Consider the following 27,413-nt stretch of genomic DNA (forward strand, 5'->3'; position numbering starts at 1 on the left):
TGTAATATATCCTTTAATTTCAGTCCAAATGTTCATGTTGATTTTAGGGTTGGCTTTAAGTAATTACGTACATTACGCCGTCAAGTAAAAAAATGATAGCTTTGGCCTCTGCCCCTATACTGTATAGGCCGTGCCCCAATGCATCATCCACTTGTAGAAGAAATAAAGGTCATGTGCTCCCCCACAGATAACAGATAACAGGTGAGGACTGTATGTTACGACAGGCCCTTGGACACCATAATTCTAGAAATTATGAGTTCCTTGGACAAAGGGTTTTTGTGGACAATTACTTTTTTTCTGCACTCCTCCTCAGGAAAATAAACTTTACATCATTTTCATCCACATAAACTATTATTATTTAAAGTGTATGAACGCAGCATTGTAAGCTTGTGGTTAAAACGTCTCTGCGATAGTTCTGAGTTTCAAGATTCCAATCTCAGCTCCAGCCTTCCTGGGTGGAGTTTGCATTTTCTCTTTAAGGACCTTTGTGGCCTATACAAGTGGAGTTGACTCTGGCCCTTCCTGTACAAGGCATTTGTGTTGTCAAAAAGAAAGCGTGTCAAACCTGCGGGAAAACCCCATTGCATTTCGAGCCCAACTCCATCTCTCAGCCACTGTGACACTGTATGGATCTTAACGCAATGTTAGAAACCAGTTCAGACAGTAGGAAGTGGTTGTCATATCTGCCTCACATTTGGGGGTTCAATTCATGTGTGGGTTTTCTGAGGCTATTCCAGCTTTCTCCCACATTCCAAAAAATATGCATGTTAGGTTAATAGAAGACTGACCAGCCCAGGGTGTACCCCGAATATCGGCCAGTTGCCTGGGATGTGCTCCAGCTCAACCAGCTACCGTAACAAGTACAAGCGGCATACAGAACGGATGGATGGCTTACAATGTATGAATAAAGTTTAACTGAGTTGAAAATTGAATTTAGAAATAAAAATAGTTATGAAATCAAGTGTCTATATTGAGCAGAACCTTTTCCTCAAAGGTTCGCTTGTAGAGCCTTTGCATCCTCTGAAAGGTGATCACTCTCAACTGCACAACGGCGGCGTGGCTTAGTGGTAGAGTGGTCGTTTCCCAACCCGGAGGTTGTGGGATCTATCCCTGTGTCGACCCCCATGCTGAAGTATCCTTCAGCAAGATACTGAACCCCCAGTTGCTCCTGATGCTGCGTCATCGGTAGGTATGGTTCATGTGGGGCAGACGTGCTGCACGCCATCTAAACGTGGTTTATAGCTGGGACAGAGCAGGTTGCAACAGAGCGTCTAACGGGTGAGATTTGAAAAAAACAAAATCAATGTAAATCTTTCACCATACATTTAAAAGCAACCAAAATGTTCTATTAAAGTAAAGTATTTTCTAAATTGGCAAAAATCTTCAACATTTTTTTTTCATGAATTGAAATTTATGAGTTAAAGATTGGGACAGCCACCTCCCAACATGTAAAAGATGACTTCTTATACATTCAGTTTAATAGAATTGTTAAGTATAATAAAGAAATTATAATGATTTTTTTCTTCATGACGAATTGCTTAATACGAGTGAAAAAGGCCAATTTGGCTCGCGTCTCATCCTCTCATCCTCTCGCGATACTTGCATATCCTCTCGCGAGCGTCCTGCCAACGCAGGCAGAGTCCTGCTCAGCACAGGAAAATGGAGCGAAATGAGGTCTGACAAGGAGCAAATGACGGCGACCAAGGACAAAGGCGTCGTGGAGATCAAGTTAAGGGACAATTCAGGGGACCAGGACAACATTCCCAAGCAGAAAGAAGAGAAAAAAGAGGTTTTTACGAAGGTACGATGAGGTCTGATGCGCAGCCTTCTCTGATGTTGTTTACGTTGTGTGGGAAAACATGGCGGAGGCCTTTCAGCACCACGGACAGAGACTCACAGAAACGTTCGTTTCTCCCCAATTACCCCATTTAACGCATTGTTTTACATTTTTAATTAATGAGCTCATCTGCATCATAAAATTAATAATCGAACTCTACTCTTCTACCCTGTAATGACGCTCAATGCCTTATACAGTATAGCGTTATATCATGTGGTACATTTGTTTTTGTTTTTGTTTTTGTTTTTGTTTTTGTTTTTTTTCCCAAGTAGTATGGTAATGGCATTACGTTTTGAGAAATAGTGCATACAGTCCATTCAATTGCTGGGTGCAACGTCTGCTTGATAAAAGTATTGTTTTAATACAGTAATATTTTAATACTCAATTGTATTAAGTTAAAATTAATATATTTGTGTGGGAAAATGATTTGGAGTCAGGAAGGTCCATCCCCAAATCTTGTGCTAAGTCTTATATGTAAATAAGTTTTAAGCAGTTGGAGGTAGAAAGAAGTAGACACATTTTGTTACATTACAGAATTTGAAGGAGACACATACAAAATAAAATTATATATATATATATATATATATATATATATATATATATATATATATATATATATATATATATATATATATATATATATATATATATGGAATGTAGCAATGATTTGAATCATGATCGAAATTTTTTAATTAGAATTATAAAGTTTAGAGTGCGATGAGTCGAACTGAATCAAATCCTTCCTTTTCAAGATACATCAAAATATGTATCGAATAATTTTTTATTGGAGAGTTTTACAATGCTGTCAAGTTCAGTCATTAGTATGTAAAAGAAAGTCTTTGTATCATGCACTCTCCAATTGAGCCGTACCATATCAAATTTAATTGTAATCCCAATGAAGCCAATTGAATCGAATCGTTCTACTTAAAATTGAGGCGTCCTCGAATAACATAGCACGCCATGTGTCAGAGATACGTATTGAATCATATTTTGTTGAAGAGATGCACACTCCCTAATATATACACATACACACATATGTTTAGTGTGTTAACTGTTTACATAAATCTAATAATGTTATGTGTTTGACTGATGGACAGGTTGTCATTCGAAGGCTCCCACCTCACCTGACCAAGGAGCAGTTAGAAGAACATCTCAGCCCGCTTCCTTCCTTTGACTACTTTGAATTCTTTCCTGCTGATCCAAGGTATCTATACAAATAGCTTCCATCTAATTTATTATTGCTATTTACTTTCATGACCTCCTCCGTTGTGTCTGTAGTCTGTACCCGCATTTGTTCTCCAGAGCCTACATCAACTTTAAAAACCAGGAAGATATCCTTTTGTTCAGAGATAGATTTGATGGCTACGTCTTCATTGACAACAAAGGTGACCACTATTTCCTTTACAATACAGTGGTATTGGTATGTGTCTTCTTATTGAAGTACAGGGCAAAATGGTGGAAAGGATCGAAATATTTCAGTTCAGCCCTTGAATACAAATGCTGTATTTTCTCACATGATGGTTACCATATGGTGAGCTGCAGCCTCTGCCAGCTGACTTTGACCAAGAGAACAGTTTATGAGTTACATTATTTGCAAGTAGGATTAGATGATTTTTTTCCATGCAGAGGCTAACATAAATAACATGTTGATGCATATATACATTGCTAATGGCTATCGTGTAAAACAAGAGGAGCTTGCCTGCATCCTCTCAGTTACATTTCTGTCAGACATTTTGAAATATTGTTTATAATAATGACGACGATAGTTCTGACTGAATCTTTGACATCCAAACAGGTCAGGAGTTCCCTGCCGTGGTAGAGTTTGCCCCCTTCCAGAAAGTCTCCAAAAAGAAGCTCAAAAAGAAAGATGCCAAAGCTGGAAGTATCGAGGAAGGTAACGGAAGAGTGAATTGCCACATCAGAGCTGTAACACAAGAACCGTGATTTTACACAGAACCCAGCAAAGAAAGCCGTGTGTGCTTTTACACAGCAACACATGCTCCCACAATCAGATATAAGACCTCTGTCACTGTTACGATTCTCATACTATTTCAAAAAGCAAACAAAATTGCTGGTTCAACATCACACTCCCATACTGTGGCGTTTGATTTAATGTCACATCCTCCCTCAGACCCGGAATATAAGCGCTTCTTGGAGAACTACTCCTGTGATGAAGAGAAGTCGATGGCCAACCCTGAGACCCTGCTGGGGGAAATTGAGGCCAAAACCAGGGAGCTTATAGGTAAGCTTTTGAGTTACCATTACCATTTGGTGTCAGAAGTGGACTCTTGCAAGTGAGATTTCTTTAAAAATATACCATCACTAGCAGGGACGTGCGGTCAGTGTAAGCAAGTGAGGCGTTGCCGATCCCTGCTGTTCCTTCTCCTGCATGTACAGAGTTAAAAAGAAAAAAAAAACGATAAATTACATTAAATTACGTTCCATTTTACTCCTATTGTCCGTGCTTTACATTGATTTTCTTTCGTAGGATCCCAAAACTGACTTGTTTCCAAAGTTACCATCACAATTACTTCACATTAGAGTCATTTGTCTTCCAATGTAACATCACGATTTGTTGTCAGAAGTGAGATCCTGTGAGTGAATTTTCTTCAAAAAGTTGCGTCACGATTCAGCGTCAGAAGTGTGCTCCCAGTTCAACTGAGTGTCACAATTGTGATTGCTGAGTGATTTGTCTTCTAATATTACCATCACAATTTGTTCACAATCGAGACAACGAGAGGAAGCTTTTTTTTTTTAAAACTTACCATTACAATTTGGTGTCAGAAGTCAGATCCTGCCAGTGAGTTTTATGTGATGTTTTTTTTTTTTAATGCAAAAACATATTCTCACAAATTGGTGTTAGAAATGGGTGTGAGTGATTTGTCTTTACAAAGTTTGAAATAATCAATCAATCATTTGGAATCAGAAGTGGGATCTCACACGTGATTTGCTGAGGATCACAACAGCTTAACCAGTGTCAATCAAAACCGGGCATCATTGTCTCTGAGGGGCAAGACTTTTTGGAACTTTTGAGAGCTGGGGTCCATTTCACAAAGCAGGTTTAGTGAAAATTCAGAGTTTGCTAACACTGAAATGAGGGAAAGTGACTTTTCCGTTTCAAGAAAGGAGGTAACTCAAACCAGAGAAAGAGGGGTAACTCGCCGGTTTTAGAGAGAGGGGTAACTTAAGCTCCTGGTCAGTTACTGCAGTAACAGACTTTTTTTTTCTCTTTATTTGAGCATCATGTTTAAAACAAAATTCACAAGTTTCAAAATAAAATTACAATTGAAACTCAAAAGGAGTAGGTTGAAGTTCAAAGAACTTATAAATATCCTACCAAATCAAAGACAAAGCTGTGTTGCATATATACCAACAATGGTTTACAATAATAATACAAAAAATAATACAATTAATGATGAAACAGAATGCAACTGCAAAAACAGATCGTATAGTTATTAATGATATAACGTAATGCAATTGAAAAACTGATGGCAACATCCTTTTCCTTTTTTTCCATTCACGGTCATATAAATAATATTGATGATGGAAAAAGATGTGATGTGAAAAAGTGTAAAACAGGTTCGCTACAAGCTGCAGTTTGTATGTTTTTTGTCATTATTGTTTAACTTCTTCTTCTGCATATTTACGCAGAAGGTGATTTTTATAAAGCTTTTTAAATTTAAATTTTTACATTTTAATTTCTGACGGCTTTGATTTCGTCACCAAGACAATTCCATAAATTTACACCACTTTGTAACACACATACTTTTAAGAGTGGTTCAGGAATATGTTTTTTTTAAATTCGTTTTTTCCCTCACACTGTAGATTCCTTCTCTTCTGCTGAACATTTTTGGGATATTTACTGGAAGCAAATTTGTATGTATTTTAAACATCAACGGATTTGTTTTAAATTCTACAAGGTCCTTACATTTCAGAATATTTAACTTTAGAAAAAGCGGATTTGTGGTGCTTAACTCCATGTGAAGGTACTCTGAGTTGAATAAACTTGATTCAAATCATCTCTTTTGGAATCTCAGAGTAGATCATCTCAGACTTCAGGATTAGACTCAGACTTTGATTAACCTGCTTTGTGAACTAGACCCCAGGTCTGATGAAGGAGTGTATATAATCTCTTTGTCCAATTTTAGCCAAAAGGACAACACCCCTGTTGGAGTACATCAGAAACAAGAAAATGGAGAAACAGGTATGACCAAAAAAAAAAAGAAAAAAGAATGACTTCTAAAGGAGAAAAACATTACAAAATAATTGCGTCCTTACAGAGAATCCGAGAGGAAAAGCGAGAGGAGCGGCGACGGCGAGAGTTTGAGAAGAAGCGACAGCGTGAAGAGGAGAAACGCAAGCGACGCGAGGAGGAGAGGCGTAAACGGAAAGAAGCTGAGAAGCAGAAGAAACTCTCTGACAAAGACATCAAAATTAAGGTAACAACAAGTGGTCGGTTATTTCCTGACCTTAATCAATCAATCAATCAATCACATTTTATTTATATAGCACTTTTCATACATAAAAATGCAACTCAAAGTGCTTTAAAACATTCAAAGTAACAGGAAAAGTAACAGGAAAAGTAACCTTAAGTAACCTGTCGCCTCATAAATTGTGTTCATTCATCAGCTGCTGAAGAAGAGCGACAGGGACGATGACGTTGACTCAGACCGCGTGAAGGACAAAAGTGAAGTCGGGGAAACGGAGAGGGGGAAATGGGAGAAATCAGGTGGAAAGATGAAGTCAAAGGATTCCAAGGAAAAGTAAGGAGCATCAATCAGATTATGGCATCCATCCATTTTGTATACCTCTCATTGTCATTTGGGTTTCTGGTTGCTGTCCCATCTGTCTTTGGGTGCAAGGCGCTGGACTGGTTGCCAAACAATTGCAGGGTACAGACAAAAATCCTTTCACGCTCACAATCACACCTAATGAGCCTAACATGCGTGCTTTTGCTATGTGGGTGGAAACAATTGGTGGTGGCCATTAGGAAGTTTGAGAAAATGCCAGAACAGCTGCTCCATTCCGGGTTAAAATAGACCAGCATTTTTTAAATGTATTTTTTTCTAAATAGGCCCTAAATCATATATGTAATTTCCAATAGACACTCCCATCTTTTAGCAAAACACAATTTCAGACTACTGTTCAACAAATACTGGACGACGCGCACATGCCAGCGGAAGCGCACATGGTTGTCTGGTTGCGTTCGGCCAGAGTAGTAATGTGTCAGACGGCTGTTCGCCCCAGGCATCTAGAGAGCTTCGCACACCACTATTAGTCCTGATCTATTGCGCAATTGATATTTGTTTGTTACTCACCATAGAAAATGATCAGGAACCTCATGTACAAATGCAAAATGTGGCTTCCACTCTAAAACACGGCGTACGGCCGAATCCAGAAAACGTTGCACACACAAAGCAATCCAGATGCATGAATCTCTGCGTACTGGGGATGTCACAATATGGGCAATATCGTGATATCGCAATATTAACTTTGCCATGATATCGTCGTTGTCGTCATGTCACAATATTAATAGCAGCAAATCTGTTTAACCCAAACATTCAGCCACGTTGAAAGGCTTTCCTCCAAAAGATGTAGTTGAGACTATTTTAAAATCAATCATTTGTGGTAGGCAGAAAGGCAGGCATGCAAACCTCACGCAAGCAGGATACGCACCCTCAGCCTCAAAACTGTGAGGCGGCTGGGCAAACCAACCGTTCACGGTGCTGCCGGATATTTATAAACCTCTAAATTGCTGTTTAACTCATTCACTGCCAGACATTTTCAGACCCTATTTTACCCAAATGTTTGAAAAAAAATTGAAAAAAATATAAATAACTTCCTAGGATTGAATGGCTGCACTGTGAAAAGACAAGTAAATTCATCACTGGCAGTGAATGAGTTAACAGTGAAACCTCAGCATTCAAACATCCTAAAGCCGCCTCATGCGAGACTTCAGCAAACCTTGCTTTAGCCTTCAGGTCAGTGAGCATCGAAAAAATTACGCCGAACTCCAACAGTTCATGACGATAGGCAAGAGCCCTGGCCCAGTTAGCCAAAATCCACTGATAATTGACACCCCCTCCCTTAAAAAAGATGTCAAATGATATCAATACTGACTATAGATGCCACAAGATGGTGGCAAAGGACTACTTTTGTCTAATTGATCGGGATGGGACGAGACAAAAATCCCACGAGACGAGATGTCTCAAGAGATTGAGTCCGCGAGAACGAGACGAGATTTTTTTCTAAATTTCGACTATTAAAAAAATACCTAATGTAATTTTTTCAGTTTTCAAAATGTTTTTTTTCGAACAGACTGCAAGAAAATGAATCATCTAGCTCTAAAGTGCAAATGCAAACAGGAGTCACTTTTGTTACATGCTCTCAAATATTGTTGCAATAACAGCTAAAGCTGAGATCTTTCCTCTTACTGAATACTTTGACAAAATCCAACTGTGCTCGTGGGGCAGTAACTCAATTGTATATAGTGTTTTATGTTAATTTATTGGCTTTATTTAATTATATTTGTATTTATATTTGATATATGTGTTAATATGTCTTGATATATTTATTAATAGATGTATCACTGCCTCTTTTTTTAAATTTATTTATTGTATTGTTTGTAAAGTGCTCTGTTACAGCTCTAGCTGTTATGAAATGCGCGATATAAATAAATTGTATTGTATTGTAGAGTTCAACTTGTTTCTCAGTCGATCTTCAACAAGAGGAATGTCACTGCGTCTGTGTCAAGATTTCTGCAACTCGTCGTAGTTGTGGGCTCCTCAGAGCTGCAGATACGGCACCCCGCTGCTCTAGATCGCGAGCCATCATGTCCAAAGAGTTGTTCTAGCGCGCGATTACGTCCATAATTAGTCTGTGCGCGGGCAGCTCGAGCTGTCTTTATTTGGACGTCAAAGGTGCTGCAGCTGTTGAGCATCGGTGAAAAAAAAGAAACTATACGCTTGACACGTCTAAACAAACATGACACGCGGCCAATTTTGGACCAGCCGCACTAGCGTTGCGTTCATTTCCTGCACGATAAGCACTTAATGTGTGGCTCAAAGTCAGCCTCACGTATCACCACATCGATGTTGCGAGCGTTGTCGGTCATAACAGCGACTCCGTGATTTGGACTCGGAAGTTCCCATTCGGTGACAGCTCCTTTTAGGACATCTGCTATATTCGCCCGGAATGCAAAACACCGTCAAAAGAAAATAGATGTGGCGCCATAATCCCGCGGGATCTCGTAGCACGAGATCTCGTCCCATCCCTACTAATTGAAGCTCCTAAATTTACTTTAACGGAGTGTGTTGACAACGCACAAGCTGGTGCCGAAGTAATACTTTTGTCGGCCTGAGCATAAAAACAGGCAATAGGTGAGTTTTTCTGCACTAACGGAGGGTAGTTTCCCCCCAGAAAATCATCGCAAAGGTCAATCTGTGAATGCCGAACCTTGACTATATGCAGGTTTACACTGTATTTCACTTTTTGTATGTTTTTTTTTGGGTGTGACGCCACCACTGAGCACTTGTAATTGCAATGAGGAGAAATACTATATGAGCGGGCCATACAAAAGGAAATAAGCAGACTTTATTGCTCCCACAGTGCGGGAATTCATTGGTTGCAGCAGCAAAAGACAAGAGTGCAAGACATTTAAAAGGCATACAATGTAATGAAAAAGGAACATTAGCATATAAATCAGACAAGAGAAAATAAAGGTTTTTTCGAAAAAGTCTCGAGAGCACAAGTAAGTTGCATTACACAACATCTTTTGCACCTTGTTTTTTATTACACAGAAAACAATGCGCAGAAGCAACATTGAAAGTGTTTGCGCTTGTTTTTGTCTTTGCTTGAGTGTGTGCGCTAGTGTTTGTGTGTCTGTTTGGGTGTTGTTTGGCTCTTAAATGAAAATACACAGTCTGATTCTTGTGGGCAAGAGTGACTTACAGTAGCACTGATTTCTCCACTGGGAAAATAAAGTTCTGGCACTAAAGGAGCAGCTCAGGAACGCTGGAGAGAAATGCAGTAGGTGGAAGGTGATGCTATGATGGATGTGAGCTTGGCCAACTTCCATCTGTCCTCGACCCGGCCACAATACTTACCGACCTTTTTTTTTTTTTGTTATCTTGCACTTGAAAAATATTCCATATATTAAAAAAAAAAACGAAACAACTAACAATACTAAAACTAATACAAAACTAAGCAAAAATGAAGCATTAAAAAATCTTACAAACCTTCTCTCAAATCTAATGAAAACTATGTGAATCTAAAAAAAACTCAAGTTAAAACGAAACCCCGCCTACTGCCCGATGACAGCTGGGATAGGTTCAAGCACACTCGCGACCCTTCTGGGGATACGCGGTTCAGAAAATGGATGGATGGATGGATGAAAAGGGAATCAAAATTATGAAAATTCCCAAGATATTATAACTCTGGTATGGACCGACCAATAGTATAGAGTTAGAGTATAAATAATATGAAATTAACTGAATTGACGTAGGAGGCTTCGGCCCAACGGCAGCGAAATATGCCCTGCGATTAGCTGGCTACCATCCCTGAGTGTACGTGCACTTTCATCCCAAGTCAGCTGGGATGCGCTCCAGCTCACCCACGACCCCAAAAGTGTTTTGGAATATGCACGGTACAATATGTACAGTATCTGCAATCTCTTTACTAGAGGTCAGCCAGAGAGTGACAAGGAGCAGCAGCAGTGCCGCAGACAGCGAGACAAGGAGCACCGCGGGAAAGACGACGACAGGAAGCGTCAGAGGCACCACTACGACTTTGACAAGTTCGCGCGGCGCAAAGACGAGACCAAGTGGGGCAAGGGCTACTGCCAGGACCGCGCCAAGAAGGAGGGCCATCACCACACCTACGCCTTCTGCCCTGACAGCGGCGACAAGCAAATGAAGGAGGACAGGGACGAGCTGGCAAACAGGAAGGAGCGCCTCCGAAACAAGGTGAGCGAGAAGGTGAGCATGCGAGGGGTTCATCTGTTTTTTTTTTTTCTTTTCCTGTTATAACTTACAACAAATACATATACATATTGTGATTTCTTTAACAATGAAGGCCTTAATTTATGGTCAACATTAAATCCTCCAAACCCACTGTAAATAAGGGGTCAGGGGAACGTTTTGTCCTGAGCAAGCACAATTTGGTGTCAGAAGTGGGATCTGGGAGTGATGTTGTCTTCCAATGAGGATCGCAAGATAAATAGCTCTCTGATAGTTTTAGGGAAGGTGATTTGAGTGGATATCGGATATTTTGGGATGAGGCAACTGTTAAAAAGTGTATCGAACCAAACCACTTAGTGGAAAGTGTGTTCCAGTTAGTTATTTTATTATGTAGTTAGTTCTTTCCTTTGTTCAATCAACATTAAAATTTGAGGTCCGAACCTTTTAGTGAAAATGGTGCTTTAGTTATTTAGTTTATTTATTTAGTTATCATTTTCATTCTGTAAAATGCCTTGTCGACCAAACTGAGCCAAACCACTTTGCGGAGGCATGGCCATTGTTAATTTGATAATTAAAATGCTTACCAAAACCAAATAGCTAGTTAGGAACTGGGCCACAGTTACTTAGTTAGTGAGTTAGATAGTTGCCAAACCACCTGAAAGGTGAATTTGTTAGTAAAGCAGAATGCACCAAACCACTCAGTGGAAATTGGCCATTATTAGTTAGTCAGTTAGTTAGTTAGTTAGTTAATTAGTAAGTTACCAGTATAATAGTTAGTCCGATTTATCTTTATCTTTCAAATACATACCGAACCACTTAGTGGAAACAGGGGCTGTAGCTCGTTTGTTAATTAGCTAGCTAATTTGTTTAAATGCATACTTTATTCGAGTCACTGATGGTGTAGTGGTACACACGCCTGCATTGTGTGCGGGCAGCGTGGGATCGGTTCCCGCTCAGTGGCAGTGTCTGTGTGTGCCCTGCGACTGGCTGGCGACCAGTTCAGGGTGTAGTTCGCCTTTCGCCCATTGTCCGCTGGGAAAGGCTCCAGCACCTCCCCGCGACCCTGTACAGGATAAACGGTTTTGAAGATGACACATGATGCATACATTATTCAAATGAACCACTTTGTAGCGATGGGGCAACTGTTTGTTTGCTCATTAGTTGTAGTGCAAATCTGGATAAAGGTGTGGATCAAGGAATTAATTTTTTTCACCACACCATTCTACTGTTTGGGCACCATATATTGTAGATAAAGCACTATATAAGTGCACTCCTTTTACCATTTACTTTATTAAAATGGAGCCACTTTGCATTTACTTTGCCAGCACTTATAGAACTATGAACTGGATTGAATTTTGAGATGAAAGGGGTGGGACTGAGACACTGGATTAGGAGTGTTTGGCCTTCATGGAGGTCTACAAAGATCCTTGTGTACGAAGTAGGCGCCCTCATGCATGTTTTGATGTCACATGAGCCTCATGCTTGTCCTTCCTCACCCCTCTCTGCAGGACCGCCCGGCCATGCAGTTGTACCAGCCCGGTGCGCGGAATCGTAAGGGCGTCAACTCGGCTGGCAAAGGCTACGACTGCATGCCAGCGGGCCACTCGCCCGAGGGCGAGGCTGGGGGTTGCTTCGAGGTGGTTGCCATGGCGGCGGTGCAGGACAAAGCCTATGAAAACAGCAATGATGAGCACGGGCACTTGTAAGACAATGTCCATGATTTAGAAAGCAGGGTTTGAAACCGATCACCATTTATCTTCTGACAGTGTTCATTACATTAATTAGTTGTGATACATTCCACAATGATAGAATTGTATAAATCAACGGCACAACAATGCAGTTTCGTTATAGACTGTAAATAATGGGACTACACTGATAAAAGCAAAAAACCCACACCGCCCACAGATGTGCCACCCACAGGTGAGGGTATTGTTGTTTTTGTTGTTCTTTTTTTACCCTTACTGTCTTTGTGGGCACATTTTTTCTTTTTTCCTCTTAAGACGCCTGTGTTGTCCAGAGCAAAGCATTATTCTTATCAGTCAATGGACATTTCTATGTGAAACTATCTAGAAAACGAAATATTTTTTTATTTTGAGTCAGATAACTAATGAGTTAACTAATAATAATGTCCATTTAGGTCAGAGTTGGGCAATTCCGGTCCTCAAGGGCCAGTGTCATGTCATCCTGCTGCAACCCACCTGATTCAAATGATCAGGATCGTTATCCAGCTTTTGCAGATCTTGCTGATTATATGATCATTTGAATCAGGTGTGTTGCAGCGGGGAGAGATGGAAAACAGGCAACACAGCGGCCCTCGAGGACTGGAATTGCCCACCTCTGTTTTAGGCATTCTTTTTCATCTATAACAAGCTGTTGTTTTTTCCCCCATGTCTTATCTATATTTACTTTTCACATGAACAAATACATGTTTTGTGAGAGACTAATTGAGTTTCAGTCTGATTTGAAAACTGCAGCCTCTTTTACGTGAGGGTTAATTTGTTTCCCCTTTATATGTGAATCTCAACAGAATCAATCTACCTACCTACCTACCAAACTCTCTCTCTCTCTCTTTCTCTCTCTCTCTCTCTCTCTCTCTCTCTCTCTCTCTCTCTCTCTCTCTCTCTCTCTCTCTCTCTCGTTACCGAACTAGCTATCAAACTTGATTTTTTACTGTATAAATGTCTTTTTACCTGGATTTTGTGGGCGGCATGGTGGCCGACTGGTTAGCATGTCTTCCTTACAGTACATAGGTCCAGGGTTCGATTACAGTAGAGTACTACTGTATGAAGTGTCTCCTTTTTTATTTTATTGACTCAATCAACAAACAATACACCATTGTCAAACATTTTTTCTTTAAACATGTCTGTTCTTATAATATCTGTAAATCAATTATTAGTTCCATGTGCAATTTTAATATTAAACAATGTTATCCCAAATAAAGGACAATAAGTGGAAACAGTAAAAATGCACCATAAAACAGGTAAACCATCTTTGGATATTTTACATCTGAAACTTAATGGGGGAAAAAAATGTCAACTTATTCCTTTTCTTATTGTTCATGAATTTGATAGAATTTATGTTGGATTTCAATTCCAATAAGAAAGGCTCAAATCTGCGAGGAGATCTGGAAACCTTTTGTTTGTGTATAAAAAACTTGGCATAAAGAACGAGGAAATAAAATACAGTATTCCAAATTGTTATCTATTGGGCTATTAAATCAGACAACAAAATTCTTAGTGGTCACAGATTTTCAGTGTCATTTCCACAGAAAGAGTGAAAACTACCGACATCAATAAATTCGGCTGTCAAATAATCCGCCCCGTATCAAGCGTCTCTATTTATTGACAAAGATGTCAAATAAAAATCAGGCTATAAATGACGTATGAAGCGTCTCTCTCTTTTTTAAAATTTATTTATTTATTAATTTTTTTATTGACAGAATATTCAATTTTACAATTCAATAACATTTCATTTGTCAATATAATGAACAATGAATGGGAACAAACAAAAAACTACGTACATTTTTGTTGTTGTTTTTTTTCGTTTGAAGCGTCTCATTGGCGAAACACATCCGACATGTTACGTCATCACGTATCCCTGCGTTGCTTGCTCTCAAGTTCCGGTTTTGCAGAGGTAAGAGCGCTGAAAGCCCAAATGATCAAATATTGTTTTTGAAGCGTGTAAATACATACAGCTGTATTGTATTGTAACAGAATAAACCAAAGTTAGTGAATTTTGATGTCAAGCTTGCTACACCTTCCAAGTTTTCCGTCTAAAGTAAACTGCTTACGCGCATTCAGCGACTTAAAATACTGTATGCATAAAGCTGTTCGCTTGATAAACCTTATGCTTTAAAAAGAGGTCATTTTGACATTTGTTTACCCGTCACAGCTTGTATAACACGTCCAATTATGTAATTCACAGTTACTGTAAATGTCTTCATTGTGTTTGAAAACCAGCATGAGTTTCAAATAAGGCTTGAGGCAACCAATCTACACATTATATACACTTGCTTATGTGTACCAATTGTCAAACACATAAAAAAATGAGCTCGAAATCTTTATGAAGCCAAAATTTGAATGTGTCAATTGGTAACTGCACAATTTTCTATCATAATGTTGTTTCAAGCATATTAGGGTTTGTTGTACAAATGTAGTTCTTTCACATCCTTTCTTGTTCATTGCCTCCTTGTACTGTTAAGGCAGCAAGAAGTGGACCACCAACCATGGTGCTGAACCCCGTCATCTCCAAACTGGCTGGTAAACTGGTTGTGTTGGCGAGCGCGTCTCCGCGGCGACTGGAGATCCTTCGCAATGCTGTAAGAGTGTGGATGAACATTGTGACAACGTGTCTTGTCTATTCTCATGCCCCTCTTCTGCCTCACGTTAGGGGCTGCGCTTTGAGGTGGTCCCATCGTGGTTCAAAGAAACTCTTGACAAGCGACTTTTCAAAGCACCTCAGCAGTATGCTGTGGAGACGGCCAAGCAGAAGGCATTGGAGGTGGCAAGGAGGATGCCCTGTGTGAGTTACTCACAGAGCTGGGCACGTGACCATTTTTTGCTGGTCCGGCCGCGACCCTCCAACCTTGACTTGGGTACCTTTCCGGCCGCGACCCTTCGGCCATATTCATAAACATTGTCGGCCCCCGGCCCATTCCGCCAGGGGGCGGGGGGGTGGCAATACCACAATCCCTATAACAGCAGTTGTCGCTCGCGCCGACGCGGGAGTAGAAGCCTAAAAAGAAGCCTTTCTCCGAGTAGGCTGAGATGATTTTGGGCTGCCTCGCAAGCACGTCACACGCATGAGGGCCGATTAGTGGGCCGGACTAAAATCAACTTCCAGCCATGCTTAGTCCAGGCATTTTTTTGAAATTTGTCCCCCCCAACCCTCCGCCCCAAAAATGGGCATCCGGCCGGGCCGGAGGGTCCGACTGGTCCGGCCCAGGGATGGACTGCCCAGCTCTGGTTACTCATTATTATTAACCCGTTGGACAGCAACACTAATGGGACCCCCTCCCCTCGTGTGTGTTTTAGAATCACCTTAAAACTCCAGACATAGTGATTGGAGCAGACACTATTGTGGTAAGTATGTTCATTCAAAGTCCGTGCTATTTTACTATATTATTTTGAACAGGTGTGCGCACAACAATTGTGGTCTGGTTCTCAAAGGAGGTATTGATGCTCGATGCTCATTATTTTCCTCACCCACCACCTCACCTACCTTTATACTTTGTTTATAAAGGTATATTGTATTTTTTTTAATTTAAAATATACTTCCGCAGACTGTAGATGGCATGATTCTGGAGAAGCCACGGGACAAGCAAGATGCGTACCGGATGCTCTCAAGGTAAATATTGTCTTTTTTGAAAAGATAGATGGTAGATTAATGTATTGGATATAATTCTCTCCTGTTATCTTGTTTTAGTTTGAGTGGTAAAGAGCACAGTGTCTTCACAGGCGTGGCCGTCGTGCTCTGTTATGAGAGATCAAGTAAGTGGCGTTCAATGAGGCAACAGGGGTACATGATTTTTTTTTGGCACATAACCCATTTAAACACTAATAATAATGATAATAATAATAATAATAATAACAGAGCTGGGCTCTTTACCCTTTTTTGCCGGTCCGTCCTCTGTCCATGACCCGGTGGGTACACTTCCATCCTCGTCCCTCCGTCCTTATTCATGATTTTTTATGAATGTTCCCTGGGACGGAACGGTCCGTCCGTCCGGAACATTTGTGGACGGTCCGTCCTTATTCATAAAACAGACGGGACATTTTGTCAGAATTTTTCTGTATAATGACGGACCGTTCCGTTCCAGGGATTGAATGCCCACCTCTGAATAATAATAATGACAAATAAATCCCTGCTGCCTATTGTTAACCTGTAACTTGGTTACAGGTTACGACATTTCAGACCAATTAGTCTATATAAGAGAGAAACACAATCACACCACAAGACAAGCTAGTTCAAACGATTTAGCGAGTCCAAAACCCAGAACGAATCATTTAAATCTTCAATTATCTATAGAGCAATCACAGGATGGAGCTCATTACCCGATACGATCAAGAATGTTCAAACAAAGTCCACTTTAAAAAAATAAGTTAAAAAAATGCCTAATGCAAAAATAATCAAAATAAAGGAATGTTGGGGTTCATTTCCCTAACACATAGCCTGGTGTTGGGTGCGATATGGGTATGTGAGGAATGTATTATTATTATTTTTGTTAAATATTACATTATTATTATTATTATTATTATTATTATATCATTATTATTTTATATCTAATACTATATACTTATTTACTCTTACGTATTTTGTATTGCTTTGCCTTTCATTTGTATGGACCCCAGGAAGATTAGCTCTTGTAGATTGCAAGAGCTAATGGGGATCCAATAACAACAACAACCTGGTATTTGAGACAGAAGTTTTTTGTTCCCTTGTTCAGCAAAATTGAAATCCTAACAATGCTTTGCAGCCAGCATGCAAACACTGTGTATGGATCTTCTGCAGTGCTCTTTTTGTACTATTTCATTACTTTTTACTAACATGATTTATGAGTTTTGTGTAATGCTAATATTATTAGTGTAATGTAAGATTGGCTGATTGTAATACATCTTTTCTATGCCATGCATAATAATCCACTCTCACCTTTTCTGAACTGAGATGATGAAGATTACCATATAGTTGACTTCTATGAAGAAACCAAGGTGAAGTTCGCCGACCTCTCAGAGGACATGCTGTGGGAGTACATTGACAGCGGTGAACCCATGTGAGTGGGAACATTTCACCGTGTAAGAGTCACATTGGACTTTGATGTCACAGTTTTTAGCTGCTTTAACCTATATCCTACTGACATATTTTACATACAAATTTGGACTCCATCAAGAACCGGCTTATATTTGTAACGAGTGAAGAAGACAAGCTCTTATTGTTTAGAAATATGTGGAAATACGTTTATCTAAAAAATACATAAATGCCAAAGAAACTATTTATTTGGAAAATATTTTTATCAGGTATTTTACCTTCATACTACAGACAGACATATTTTATGTTGCATGGTTTGTTTGGACCCAATCTAGGCTTTGCTTACACTTTCATATTATTGTGAAGAAATGTGTTAATCATCTAAAAAAAATACATTAATTTCCATCAAACTGAATTGCTTCATTATTTGCTATCAACGTTTTGGAAAATATACATTCTCTTGCGGTACTATTGGACCCCTATAAAAAAGTGCCGCTGAAATGTGACTTCACTGACCTGTGAATCATAGTAGACACTACAGTACTGTGTTGCAAAGGAGGAAAATCCATAAGGATTTTTCACAATGATCTTTTTTTTGTGGCAGTGTAGCCATTGTGATGTATCCTTGATTGATTTCTTTCCGTATATTGACAGCAAAATGGTGTATGTGTGTATGTGCGCGTGTGTCTGTTAGGGACAAGGCGGGCGGCTACGGCATCCAGGCGCTCGGTGGGATGCTGGTGGAGTATGTGCACGGAGACTTTCTCAACGTGGTGGGTTTCCCCCTCAATCACTTCTGTAAACAGCTGGACCGGATTTACAACCAACAAGGCAGTTGCTATGGCAGTGCTGCCCCAATTCTGTCAGACGCAACTCATCCGCTACCTACCCCTTCATCCACGCACACAGTACTTCCTGAAGACCAGGTTTGCTTTTACAATGCCAATCCCCACAATATTTTTTTCAAATCATTTATAAGCGGTGGTCCCCTTGAAGGTGGTCAACAGCTCGTCTGGACACACTGTGGAACTACAACCAGCGAATGTCAGCAGGGGCCACTTCAACGAATGTGAAGACAGTGACGAAGCCAGAGAGGACCTACAGAAAATCATTCAACTGATGGACGGATTCAAAGCCTCCAAGGTGAGAGGGGAATCAGTACTTTAAAGTATTTCATACGCAGTTGCCAATAGCAGTAACTGAGTCAAATTACTGTAATGCATGTTTAAAGAAGAGCAGCAACAAGTACTTCTTGACTGAAGGGCTGAAGTAAAACCTAAATACAAATATAAAATATATACAGTGGCGTTGGCAAATGGCTCAGTGAGTATCATTGCTTACTTTGGACTCAGGGGAGCAGGGTTCAAATTCATGTCAGGGTGAATGGTAACAGCCCTAGGCAAGACTCTACACCCTTAAGAAGGTTCCTACTAATTGCTGGTCCCAAGCCTGCACAAAAATGGGTGGGTTGTGTCAGGAACCGACATGTGAGTTTTTCAAGAAACAAGCTGTTGTTCCATTGATTTTTTTCTTTTTTTTTGGACTTGACCTTTGACTCGCAAGCAAAACATTGAGATACAAATGCTGTATGGTGGCAGTGAACTTCACAATAAGCAGCAGTTTGGGAGCCAGTGAACAATTCTTCAAAAAAAGAGGCTTTAAGGTGTTTAATCCCACTCCAGTTGAACAGTACGTTCGGAAATTTACTCCTTACACCACTCAGAAAGTGGTGAGTTTGGAGAAGCAGCACCTCCTGCCCTCCCATTAATTTCCAAATGCAATCTATGTTCTAAAGCACATGTGTCAAACTCAAGGCTCGGGGGCCAGATCCGGCTCGCGACATCATTTTATGTGCCCCGCGAAGGCTAATCATGTGTGTTGACTTGACATGTTTTTTCAAATTGTCTTCACTGTTTACACTACATATGAGAGATATTGCAACCATTTGTTACCTTGAACATAAATTGAAAAATAGTTGAACAACTATTTACTGGCTTCTGATTTCAAAAGTAGTTATCCATCAATATGTTGTGTATACGGTATGTGATAAAGCGATCATACATTTCTATTGATTCACAGTCATAACGGCCCTCCGAGGGACACCATAACGGTGATGTGGTCCGTGACAAAATTGAGTTTGACACCCCTGTTCTAAACCAATCAGCAGCTTACATGGTTTGCAGAGTTGAGTAAGAAATAGAATAATAACATTCTTAGTCTTTGATTGTCAAACACAGTTCTCTCCGTACAACTTCTTGGTTGTAGGATTGAATGGCAAAAAAGGTCTATTCATTTTTTTGTCCAAAAACAACTGTTCCAGGCACTGTTTACCGCTTCCAAGTTGGGCGTATTTGACTTGCTCCAGCGCAGACCGGCATTGGATCCGGTGCAGGTGTCCCTTGAGCTGAAAACCTCCCTCAAGGGAACGGAGCGTCTGCTGGAGGCATGCCTCTCGCTAAAACTGTTAAAGAGCACAGGTTAGTCAACCATTTTAAATTCTTATCAACTCTGTAATGGAAAGTTCCCACATGGAAGCAATTGAAAGTTTGTGGTCTTAAGGCAGCTCACGTTTTGTGAAAGTGTTGACAAAGTGGGTTAGAATACAATCCTGCAATCTGTGCATCAGATTTACACAACTATGAGTTATTACAGTCATCTTTACAATATTGCCACACTCTACTCTCTCATCTATTTTTTTTTTTTTTTAATTTCCAGACTGTAAGAGTCCGGCATACGAGAACACGGAGCTGTCCAAACGCTTCCTGCTATCCGAGTCGCCATACTCCCTGCTGGGCTACTTGGCGCACTGCAACGACACCGTGTGGCCGCTCTTCAGCCATCTGGAAAGCGCCGTGCAGGAGGGTGTCCACCAGCACCACAGGGCCTTCTGCAACAAGTCTGGCGACTTATTCCAGGTGAATATTCCCACGAAGTACACAAATTCCTTAATTGTACACGTTTGATCCTAATACGGAATTTCTCACAAAGGACACAGTCTACAGGAGCCAGGAGGTGAAGCTGAAGTTCATGAAGGCCATGCACAGTATCGCTCAGGTGACTGGTAAAGCAGTGGCAACAGCCTTTGACTTGTCTGGCTTCAAGAGTGCCTGTGACCTCGGAGGTGAGAATGGGTAATAGAGATAGAGGTTGTCACTCGATGAAAAACACGTTTTTATTAATCCAAACGCATCAATACAACAGAACAACAACCGTTTCTCGCAAAAGCTGTTTCTCTTCTTCGTTCTACGCTCCTCCTCTCCCTCGCCGTACGATGCATTCAGGAACCTCGGAAACTCAGCAACACACAAATCCGACCACAACGCAGATAACCCAATTCGTTACAATATGCTGTTGAACATTCAAAGATTTAATATCTAATTTTATAAAGACTTTTTAAAGTTACAGTATTTTTTTCTAACTGAAATGTGATTTAGCGTACCGTTAAACCCCTAATATAATCAAAGTCTGACACAAACTTGCCCGTTGAACGCAAAGTCCGTTTATTTTGTTGAAATAACCAAATCCTTTTGCACTTCTTCTATCAATAAACTCCAACCTTTCCAGTGGTTGAATGAACACACACACGCATCACCTGTTGCCTTCACAGCGGTCAAAAAACTGTTTCCTCTTCCGGGCCACACCCACCCAGGCAAAGGAAATTTACTTAAATAGGCTTTCTTACCAATCAATAATAAATTACTGTATAATAGTTTTTGTTTGTTTAAATTAAAGGTATGAAATGAATGAGTTTGTAGGTAAAAGGCCGCCATTGTATAAATTTACACACATATACTGTACTAGGAGTAATTGTTTACACTACATCGTTTTATAAACAAGAGCCCTACATGTGCTGAATGTTTTTCTTTTTTTCATGAGGCTGTACAGGTGCAATGGCATTGGAATTCGTCAGAGCTTACCCGGGCATGTCTGTGACAGTGTTCGACTTACCAACAGTTGTGGAAATGAGTTCGCGTTTCCATTCGCCCTGCACTCAAGACAAGGTCACATTTGTCGCAGGTATTGTTATTTGTATTATATAGTGACTCAAACTAAGGCTGGACAATATAACTGAAAAGTATATCACGATATAATTGTTTCATGTTGGTCGATATCGATATATATTGATTTTTTTTTTCTTTTTTTAAACTATTGAAAATAATGACCCGAAGAAAAATACATCTAGGTTATTTTATTTAAACATAATACTTAACCTTTAATAAGAGGTCAATGTAACTATGAAAGAGTGAAATATGGCTTTTGATCAGACCTGAAATTTTCGGCTCTTTTCTGGTGTCTATTGTATGTAATGTTTTATGTTAATTTATTGATTCCACTTGTTGTATTATGGCCTTTTATCGTTTGGTTGTAAAGTGCTTTGTTACAGCTCTAGCTGTTATGAATTGCACTATATAAATAAAAATGTATTGTGACACGAACAGGAGACTTCTTCAAAGATGCCTTACCCAAAGCGGACTTGTACATCCTCTCGAGAATTCTCCATGACTGGTCTGATGAGAAAGTGCACTCCTTGCTTTGCAAAATTGCGGACGCATGCACGCCAGGTACGTTTCACTCAGTATACTGTACATGCACACTTTGTCAAGCTAACATTACTGCTCAAATACGACAATACAGAGTCTGCATTTGTTGTCCTGCATGCAAAGGAGAGTGATCAGAAAAGTTGTTTCCGTCGGACTAGTTTGATATTTCTTTTTAATTTTCCCTCCTGCATAATAATGTAAACATGACTATGTGACATGTTAATTCAGAAAGGACATGCGAGCAGAAATACTGTAAATGCATCTCACTGTGTCACTATTAAATATTTATTAGAATGGATTATTCATTCAATTATTCCATTGATTAATCGAAATAATCAGAATAAAATATATTTTGCACTATCCAAGTATTGTTTATTTGATATTGTTTAAAGATTAAACAAAACCAAATGAACAACAATCAAGCAATATCCCAATATCAATATTGGGAGTTGCGGTACTGTATGTTGTATTCACCAACGTATCTGAAATGAGAACTTGAAGGCTACATTTTTGGCCTTCAGGTTCAACTACTCAATCGGGCTCGTGCACAGCACGTCATCTTTGGCGTCACTACCGGTGTAGCCACCATTTTAGAGGCGGTTACTGTTGTACAACACAAAACACAAAATGTACTTTTTTGCAGTGTTCTCTACGACATATTGCAATATTTAGCCATGCAAAATATGATGAACCATTGCTGTGTTAGGGGGTGCAGCAACACCTCCCACGATCGCAGGAACAGGTCTCGTGCTTGGCTGAAGACCAAGGGAAGCCTCGTTTCAGAGATCTCAAAGCGATGTCGGACGGCTTGGTTGTCAGCTGTAAGACGAAAAAAAACAAACACTTTTGCCAACTTTCTGTCATCGACGAGAGTGTACTCCGGTCTTTTTAATAACGGTAACACACAGCGAAAAGCAGGTCGAAGTTGTGGCCCGTGGTGTAATGTGATTTTGGCGGATTGGATTGAATAGCAGGCAGGCAAGATTCCACGCTCCACTGATGTGTGTGGTAGATGTCATCGTATTTGGTTCAGAAATATGGCATCAGCTTGCATTGAAATCCCTGAATCATTGTAGAAATCAATTCAGTGAATGCAATATTATCATCAACTTTGATCTACACAGTGGGTACAGAAAGTATTGAGAGCCCTTGAAATTTTTCACTTTCTGTGTCATTGCAGCCATTTGCCAAAATCAACAAAGTTGATTTTTTTTCTCATTAACCCATTAAGGACGGGAAAACATAACCGCGTTTCTGCCACTAAAGCCGGGAGCGCTGTTGCATGTTTCTCCCTTTAAAGATGGAGAGCGGATACATCATTTTCTTTTTTTTAATCCAATTCTCGGTCTCTTAGCCAATGAAATGCATTGAAATATACATGTGACGGTGTTGTGAGTTGTCAGAGCATATCCGGAATTTTTTTGAGGAGTAATGGCGGACGCCGTCGATCGCTGGAGTTCTGCTATAAGTCACGGCAGTGATATAGATGACACGCTCGTGGACTTTAAAGCCGTGGAACCATCCAAACATGCCGTATGGTTAAGATATATGTTCGTAGACAATGACGATTTCAACGTCTTTGTAAGAGAATACAGCATGGTTTTTTAATTAAAAATAGTGCTTCAGTTGCATCTTCGATTGAAACAGTAAAGATGAATAAGCATGTGCCTGCGTGAAAGCCACATGTCTAAGATCTCAAATTATTTGGGAATTATGTTTCTATCTGCTACAGGGGCTGAGATATTAATTATTTTGTAGGTGTCAGGTTTTCAAGGGTGACTCCAAAGACGACTGTAGGTTTGAGAAACATGTCTCACGAGGGGCTTCAGGCTTTAATGGGTTAATGTACACACAGCACCCCATCTTGACAGAAAAAAAACAGAAATGTAGACATTTTTGCAAATTTATGAAAAAAGAAAAACTGAAATATCATCTGGTCATAAGTATTCAGACCCTTTGCAAAAAAACTTCCTATTTAACTCACATGGTGTCCTTTTCTTTTGATCTTCCTTGAGATGGTTCTGCTTCTTTATTGGAGTGTTTAATTAAACTGATTGGACTTGATTAGGAAAGGCTATGTAAGACCTTACAGCTCACAGTGCATGTCAGAGCAAATGAGAATCATGAGGTCGTAGGAACTACCCAAGGAGATCAGAAACAGAATTGTGGCACGCACAGACCTGGCCAAGGTTACAAAAGAATTTCTGCAGCACTCAAGGTTCCTAAGAGCACAGTAGCCTCCATAATCCTGAAGAAGTTTGGGAAGACCACAACTCTCCCTAGACCATCCAGCCAAACTGAGCAATCGTGGGAGAAGAGCCTTTGTGAGAGAGGAACCCAAAGATCACTGTGGCTGAGCTCCAGAGATGCCGTCGGGCAGGGGTGCGCAATACGTCGATCGCGATCGCAAAGGTAGTATTGGTAGATCGGATGACATTTGTAATGGCTGCCACTAGGGCTGCCATGATTAGTCGACTAATCACGACGACGTCGACGATCAAAATCGTCGACAATTAATTTTAATAGTCGACGCATCGTTTATTTATAGATTTATTTATTTGGCACATTGTTTTTCTTTCGAGACTGCCGCGTCTCGCTCTTCTCCCGCTGGCTGTTTTCCTATTTTCAACGCACATGCGCAGTGGTGGTAATCCGGGTCATGTAAACAGAAGCATTGTGGGTAAAGTAGTGTAAGCCTTACACTGTAAGGGCTAATTCGTGTTGGCAACAAAGTCCGAAAGTTACGGCGCATTTCACCAAATATACTCAATACAATGCAAACCTGCCTTTCATGGCAGCGCGATGGGCATGCCCAATCATTTAAAAAAAAAAGGAAGCAAGTTATGGTTTATGCCTGATTTCATATCTGACATAGGCACAGTTGTGTCTAGAAGCTAGCTGCAGTTAGCATACACACGTTACGGTGTCTTTGATGTAATGCTCCTATTTGGTACGCTAACACGTCGTAGCATCTTCTTTGGATCAAGCAGACATTATTCAGTAAACTCGCGTTGATTAACAACCAAAACGCTGTGTGTTTTTGCCTGTGGTGGACATCGAAACAGGAAGCGCACGCTTGCTCTCTCTTTCTCTCACTCGCGAACGGAGTGATGCGTTCATGAACTGGGAAATATCAGAACTCAACACAAAAACGACATGTGATAAATTATGAATTTAATATGCTGATTGGGTCAAACTAATTTAAATGTTGACTGTTACATACTAGTACGTAATCTACTTCTAAATTACAGGAGGCCATATCTAAACTGTATTACAATATAATGAGCAATATGTTTGCAAATTGCATTTGAAGCAATTTGAAACAGAAATGAACACAACAAATGTGACTTCATATTATAGACTACACAAGAAATTTAACTTAAGTCACAGTAATAATGTTTAGCATGGTTTCTATTTTTGTGCTAGTAAAAGTAGTGTATATTTGCATAAGATATGTTATTTAAAATAAATCCCTTGTGCCGATTGCGAACGACACCAAATCTAACTGTGTTTTCTTGCTTTGGTGTATCATAACATCGTCGTAAACCAAATGATGGTTGAATAGATTCGTTGTGTTGCCGGTGGATACAGAGACAACTTGCACTTAATACGTCTTTGCTCGCCGTCTTCCACGGCAAACCCAAAATGTAACCAAATAAGCGATTTCGACTTGCCTTGTTTACAAGTCGTTCCTGTGGTGGGTCTTGTCGTGCCATTTTTAGGTCTGTTACTCTGTTAAAACGTTGCACTGTGACTCGCGGGGTATGGGCTGGCTGGCTGGAGAGGGCGGCGCGGCGGAGTAACTCGTGTGCACATGCCTCAAAACAACTCAAAATTAGTACTGTGTTAATATCGATTTTTGACGATTATGCCAATTTTGTAATCGTGGAGTGTAATAATCGAAATCGTTATCAAATTTCGATTAATTGCACAGCCCTAGCTCGTACTGTATATGTATCACTTCTAAAGCATTTTCTTTTCGCCACTGACTGTTTTCTCAATTGTGACATTTGTCACCTTTTGTTGACATGGGTTGGATGAGCATGACCCGAGCATCTAGAACTGCATTCAAGTCATGGATATCCTATTTGTATCCACATACGAAAGAGGACTGTGTCGGATTTGAAAAAAAAAAAATGCAGAACATGATCCAGCCGTTTTTCAGTTTTCGGCCTTGGTTTCTTCAATTTCTGTTTCAGCCCAGAATTTTCATTTCAGTGCATCCCTACTTATCAGATTGAATTCCTAAAAATCAACTTTAGGGATGTAAGGACTCATGTCTAAAAATGCACATGCACCCGTGCTGTCAGGTTGCGGCCTACTGCTGAGTGAGATCTTCCTGGACGAGGGTAGAACAGGGCCAAGTCGCGGGCTTCTCCAGGCCCTCAGCATGAGCGAAGGCAGTCAGAGAAGCGCCGACGAATACACTCTGCTTTTGAAGAACCACGCCTTCGTTGCCACCGGTATCAAACAGACGGAAAACCTACTGGATGCAATGCTCTGCATCAAAGTCTGACCCCTCTCCAGCACCCTACAGGTCCGCCAAACTTAACCGTGACCACAAACTTTTCAAAAGCAAAACTGTTCCAGCATTGTGCCATTTTGGGACCGTGCATCAGGCAAATATTTTCAACAGATTGTTTTATTTTTACCACTTAATGCAGGCTGTGCTGTTGTCATTGCTGAGACCATGTTGGACAGGGGGGCCGCCCACTCAACCCTGCAGTCTCTGAACATGCTGGTCCAAACCGAGGGCCTGGAGAGGACGCAGCTCCAGTATGCTGACTTGCTGAGTAAACATGGCTTCGGAAACACGCTTGTGGTTCACACGGGGAACTTTCTAGATGCTATTATGACCATTAAAATGTGACAAAATGAGAAAAATGTGTGTCAGTCCCTTTTCGTTGACTTTGGCTGAGGAACCTGATGTTCTTTCATTTCATACTTTGTGAGAAACATCAATGTAACCCATTGGACTTCTGGATTGTCTCATGCATTCAAATATGATGAAATCAAAATTAGATCAGTCTTTTCAAAAGGTTTTAAAACACATACACCCTTCGACATCCTGACAGTTGACGCACCCTCGTCTCTCAGCACACATTCTCAAGGCCAGGCTTTTTCAAGCTTCCAAAACCTTGCACACACACCTTCAGCAAGATCAGTTGCTCCCATAACGTTTTAAGACACACACACCCTTAAATATGATGACTGATTGGGCGCAATCCTTTTCCTTTTTATACACTAAAAAAAGTCATCTTGTGCATTTGTAATGGTTACGTAGTGTTAGGTTATGTCAACAATAAAAACATTATTTTGGAGTCTTCCACAATT

At 40.3% G+C, this 27,413-nt stretch overlaps 2 protein-coding genes across 5 annotated transcripts; both read left to right on the top strand.

Moving 5' to 3' along the window:
* Positions 1-1,621: 1,621 nt before the first annotated feature.
* Positions 1,622-14,177, top strand: upf3a (UPF3A regulator of nonsense mediated mRNA decay). 2 transcript variants are annotated; one of them, XM_086051692.1, is made up of 10 exons: positions 1,622-1,801; positions 2,935-3,041; positions 3,116-3,222; positions 3,633-3,731; positions 3,969-4,079; positions 5,986-6,041; positions 6,118-6,276; positions 6,467-6,600; positions 10,518-10,812; positions 12,303-14,177. In XM_086051692.1, the coding sequence occupies exons 1-10, from the start codon at positions 1,670-1,672 to the stop codon at positions 12,498-12,500; spliced, it is 1,398 nt and encodes a 465-aa protein (XP_085907818.1). In that variant the 5' UTR covers positions 1,622-1,669; the 3' UTR covers positions 12,501-14,177. The 2 variants fall into 2 exon arrangements, with proteins under 2 accessions (XP_085907818.1, XP_085907819.1); XM_086051693.1 differs by having other exon boundaries at positions 10,518-10,800.
* On the top strand, positions 14,170-26,973 carry asmtl (acetylserotonin O-methyltransferase-like). 3 transcript variants are annotated; one of them, XM_086051689.1, is made up of 16 exons: positions 14,227-14,427; positions 14,996-15,112; positions 15,184-15,315; positions 15,828-15,875; positions 16,076-16,140; positions 16,219-16,283; positions 17,458-17,563; positions 18,233-18,464; positions 18,535-18,681; positions 19,859-20,015; positions 20,254-20,453; positions 20,527-20,659; positions 21,415-21,555; positions 21,978-22,100; positions 26,390-26,616; positions 26,744-26,891. In XM_086051689.1, the coding sequence occupies exons 1-15, from the start codon at positions 14,278-14,280 to the stop codon at positions 26,593-26,595; spliced, it is 2,022 nt and encodes a 673-aa protein (XP_085907815.1). In that variant the 5' UTR covers positions 14,227-14,277; the 3' UTR covers positions 26,596-26,616; positions 26,744-26,891. The 3 variants fall into 3 exon arrangements, with proteins under 3 accessions (XP_085907816.1, XP_085907815.1, XP_085907817.1); XM_086051691.1 differs by lacking the exon at positions 14,227-14,427 and adding an exon at positions 14,435-14,518; XM_086051690.1 differs by lacking the exon at positions 26,390-26,616 and having other exon boundaries at positions 14,170-14,427; positions 26,744-26,973.
* Positions 26,974-27,413: the final 440 nt, after the last annotated feature.

The sequence above is a fragment of the Filicampus tigris genome, chromosome 14, assembly GCF_054856515.1.
Source record: "Filicampus tigris isolate MCC_2025a chromosome 14, RoL_Ftig_1.0, whole genome shotgun sequence".
Taxonomy (NCBI): domain Eukaryota; kingdom Metazoa; phylum Chordata; class Actinopteri; order Syngnathiformes; family Syngnathidae; genus Filicampus; species Filicampus tigris.

What these genes read in the sequence shown, in the direction of transcription:
- upf3a (XM_086051692.1), top strand. Translation starts at nt 1,670, where the DNA reads ATGAGGTCTGACAAGGAGCAAATGACGGCGACCAAGGACAAAGGCGTC. An exon ending in CGTCTTCATTGACAACAAAG is followed by an intron (nt 3,223 to 3,632) that starts GTGACCACTATT and finishes ACATCCAAACAG; the next exon opens with GTCAGGAGTTCCCTGCCGTG. An exon ending in CAAAACCAGGGAGCTTATAG is followed by an intron (nt 4,080 to 5,985) that starts GTAAGCTTTTGA and finishes GTCCAATTTTAG; the next exon opens with CCAAAAGGACAACACCCCTG.
- asmtl (XM_086051690.1), top strand. Translation starts at nt 14,170, where the DNA reads ATGACGTATGAAGCGTCTCTCTCTTTTTTAAAATTTATTTATTTATTA. An exon ending in CAAGTTCCGGTTTTGCAGAG is followed by an intron (nt 14,428 to 14,995) that starts GTAAGAGCGCTG and finishes TGTACTGTTAAG; the next exon opens with GCAGCAAGAAGTGGACCACC. An exon ending in AGTCTGGCGACTTATTCCAG is followed by an intron (nt 20,454 to 20,526) that starts GTGAATATTCCC and finishes TTTCTCACAAAG; the next exon opens with GACACAGTCTACAGGAGCCA.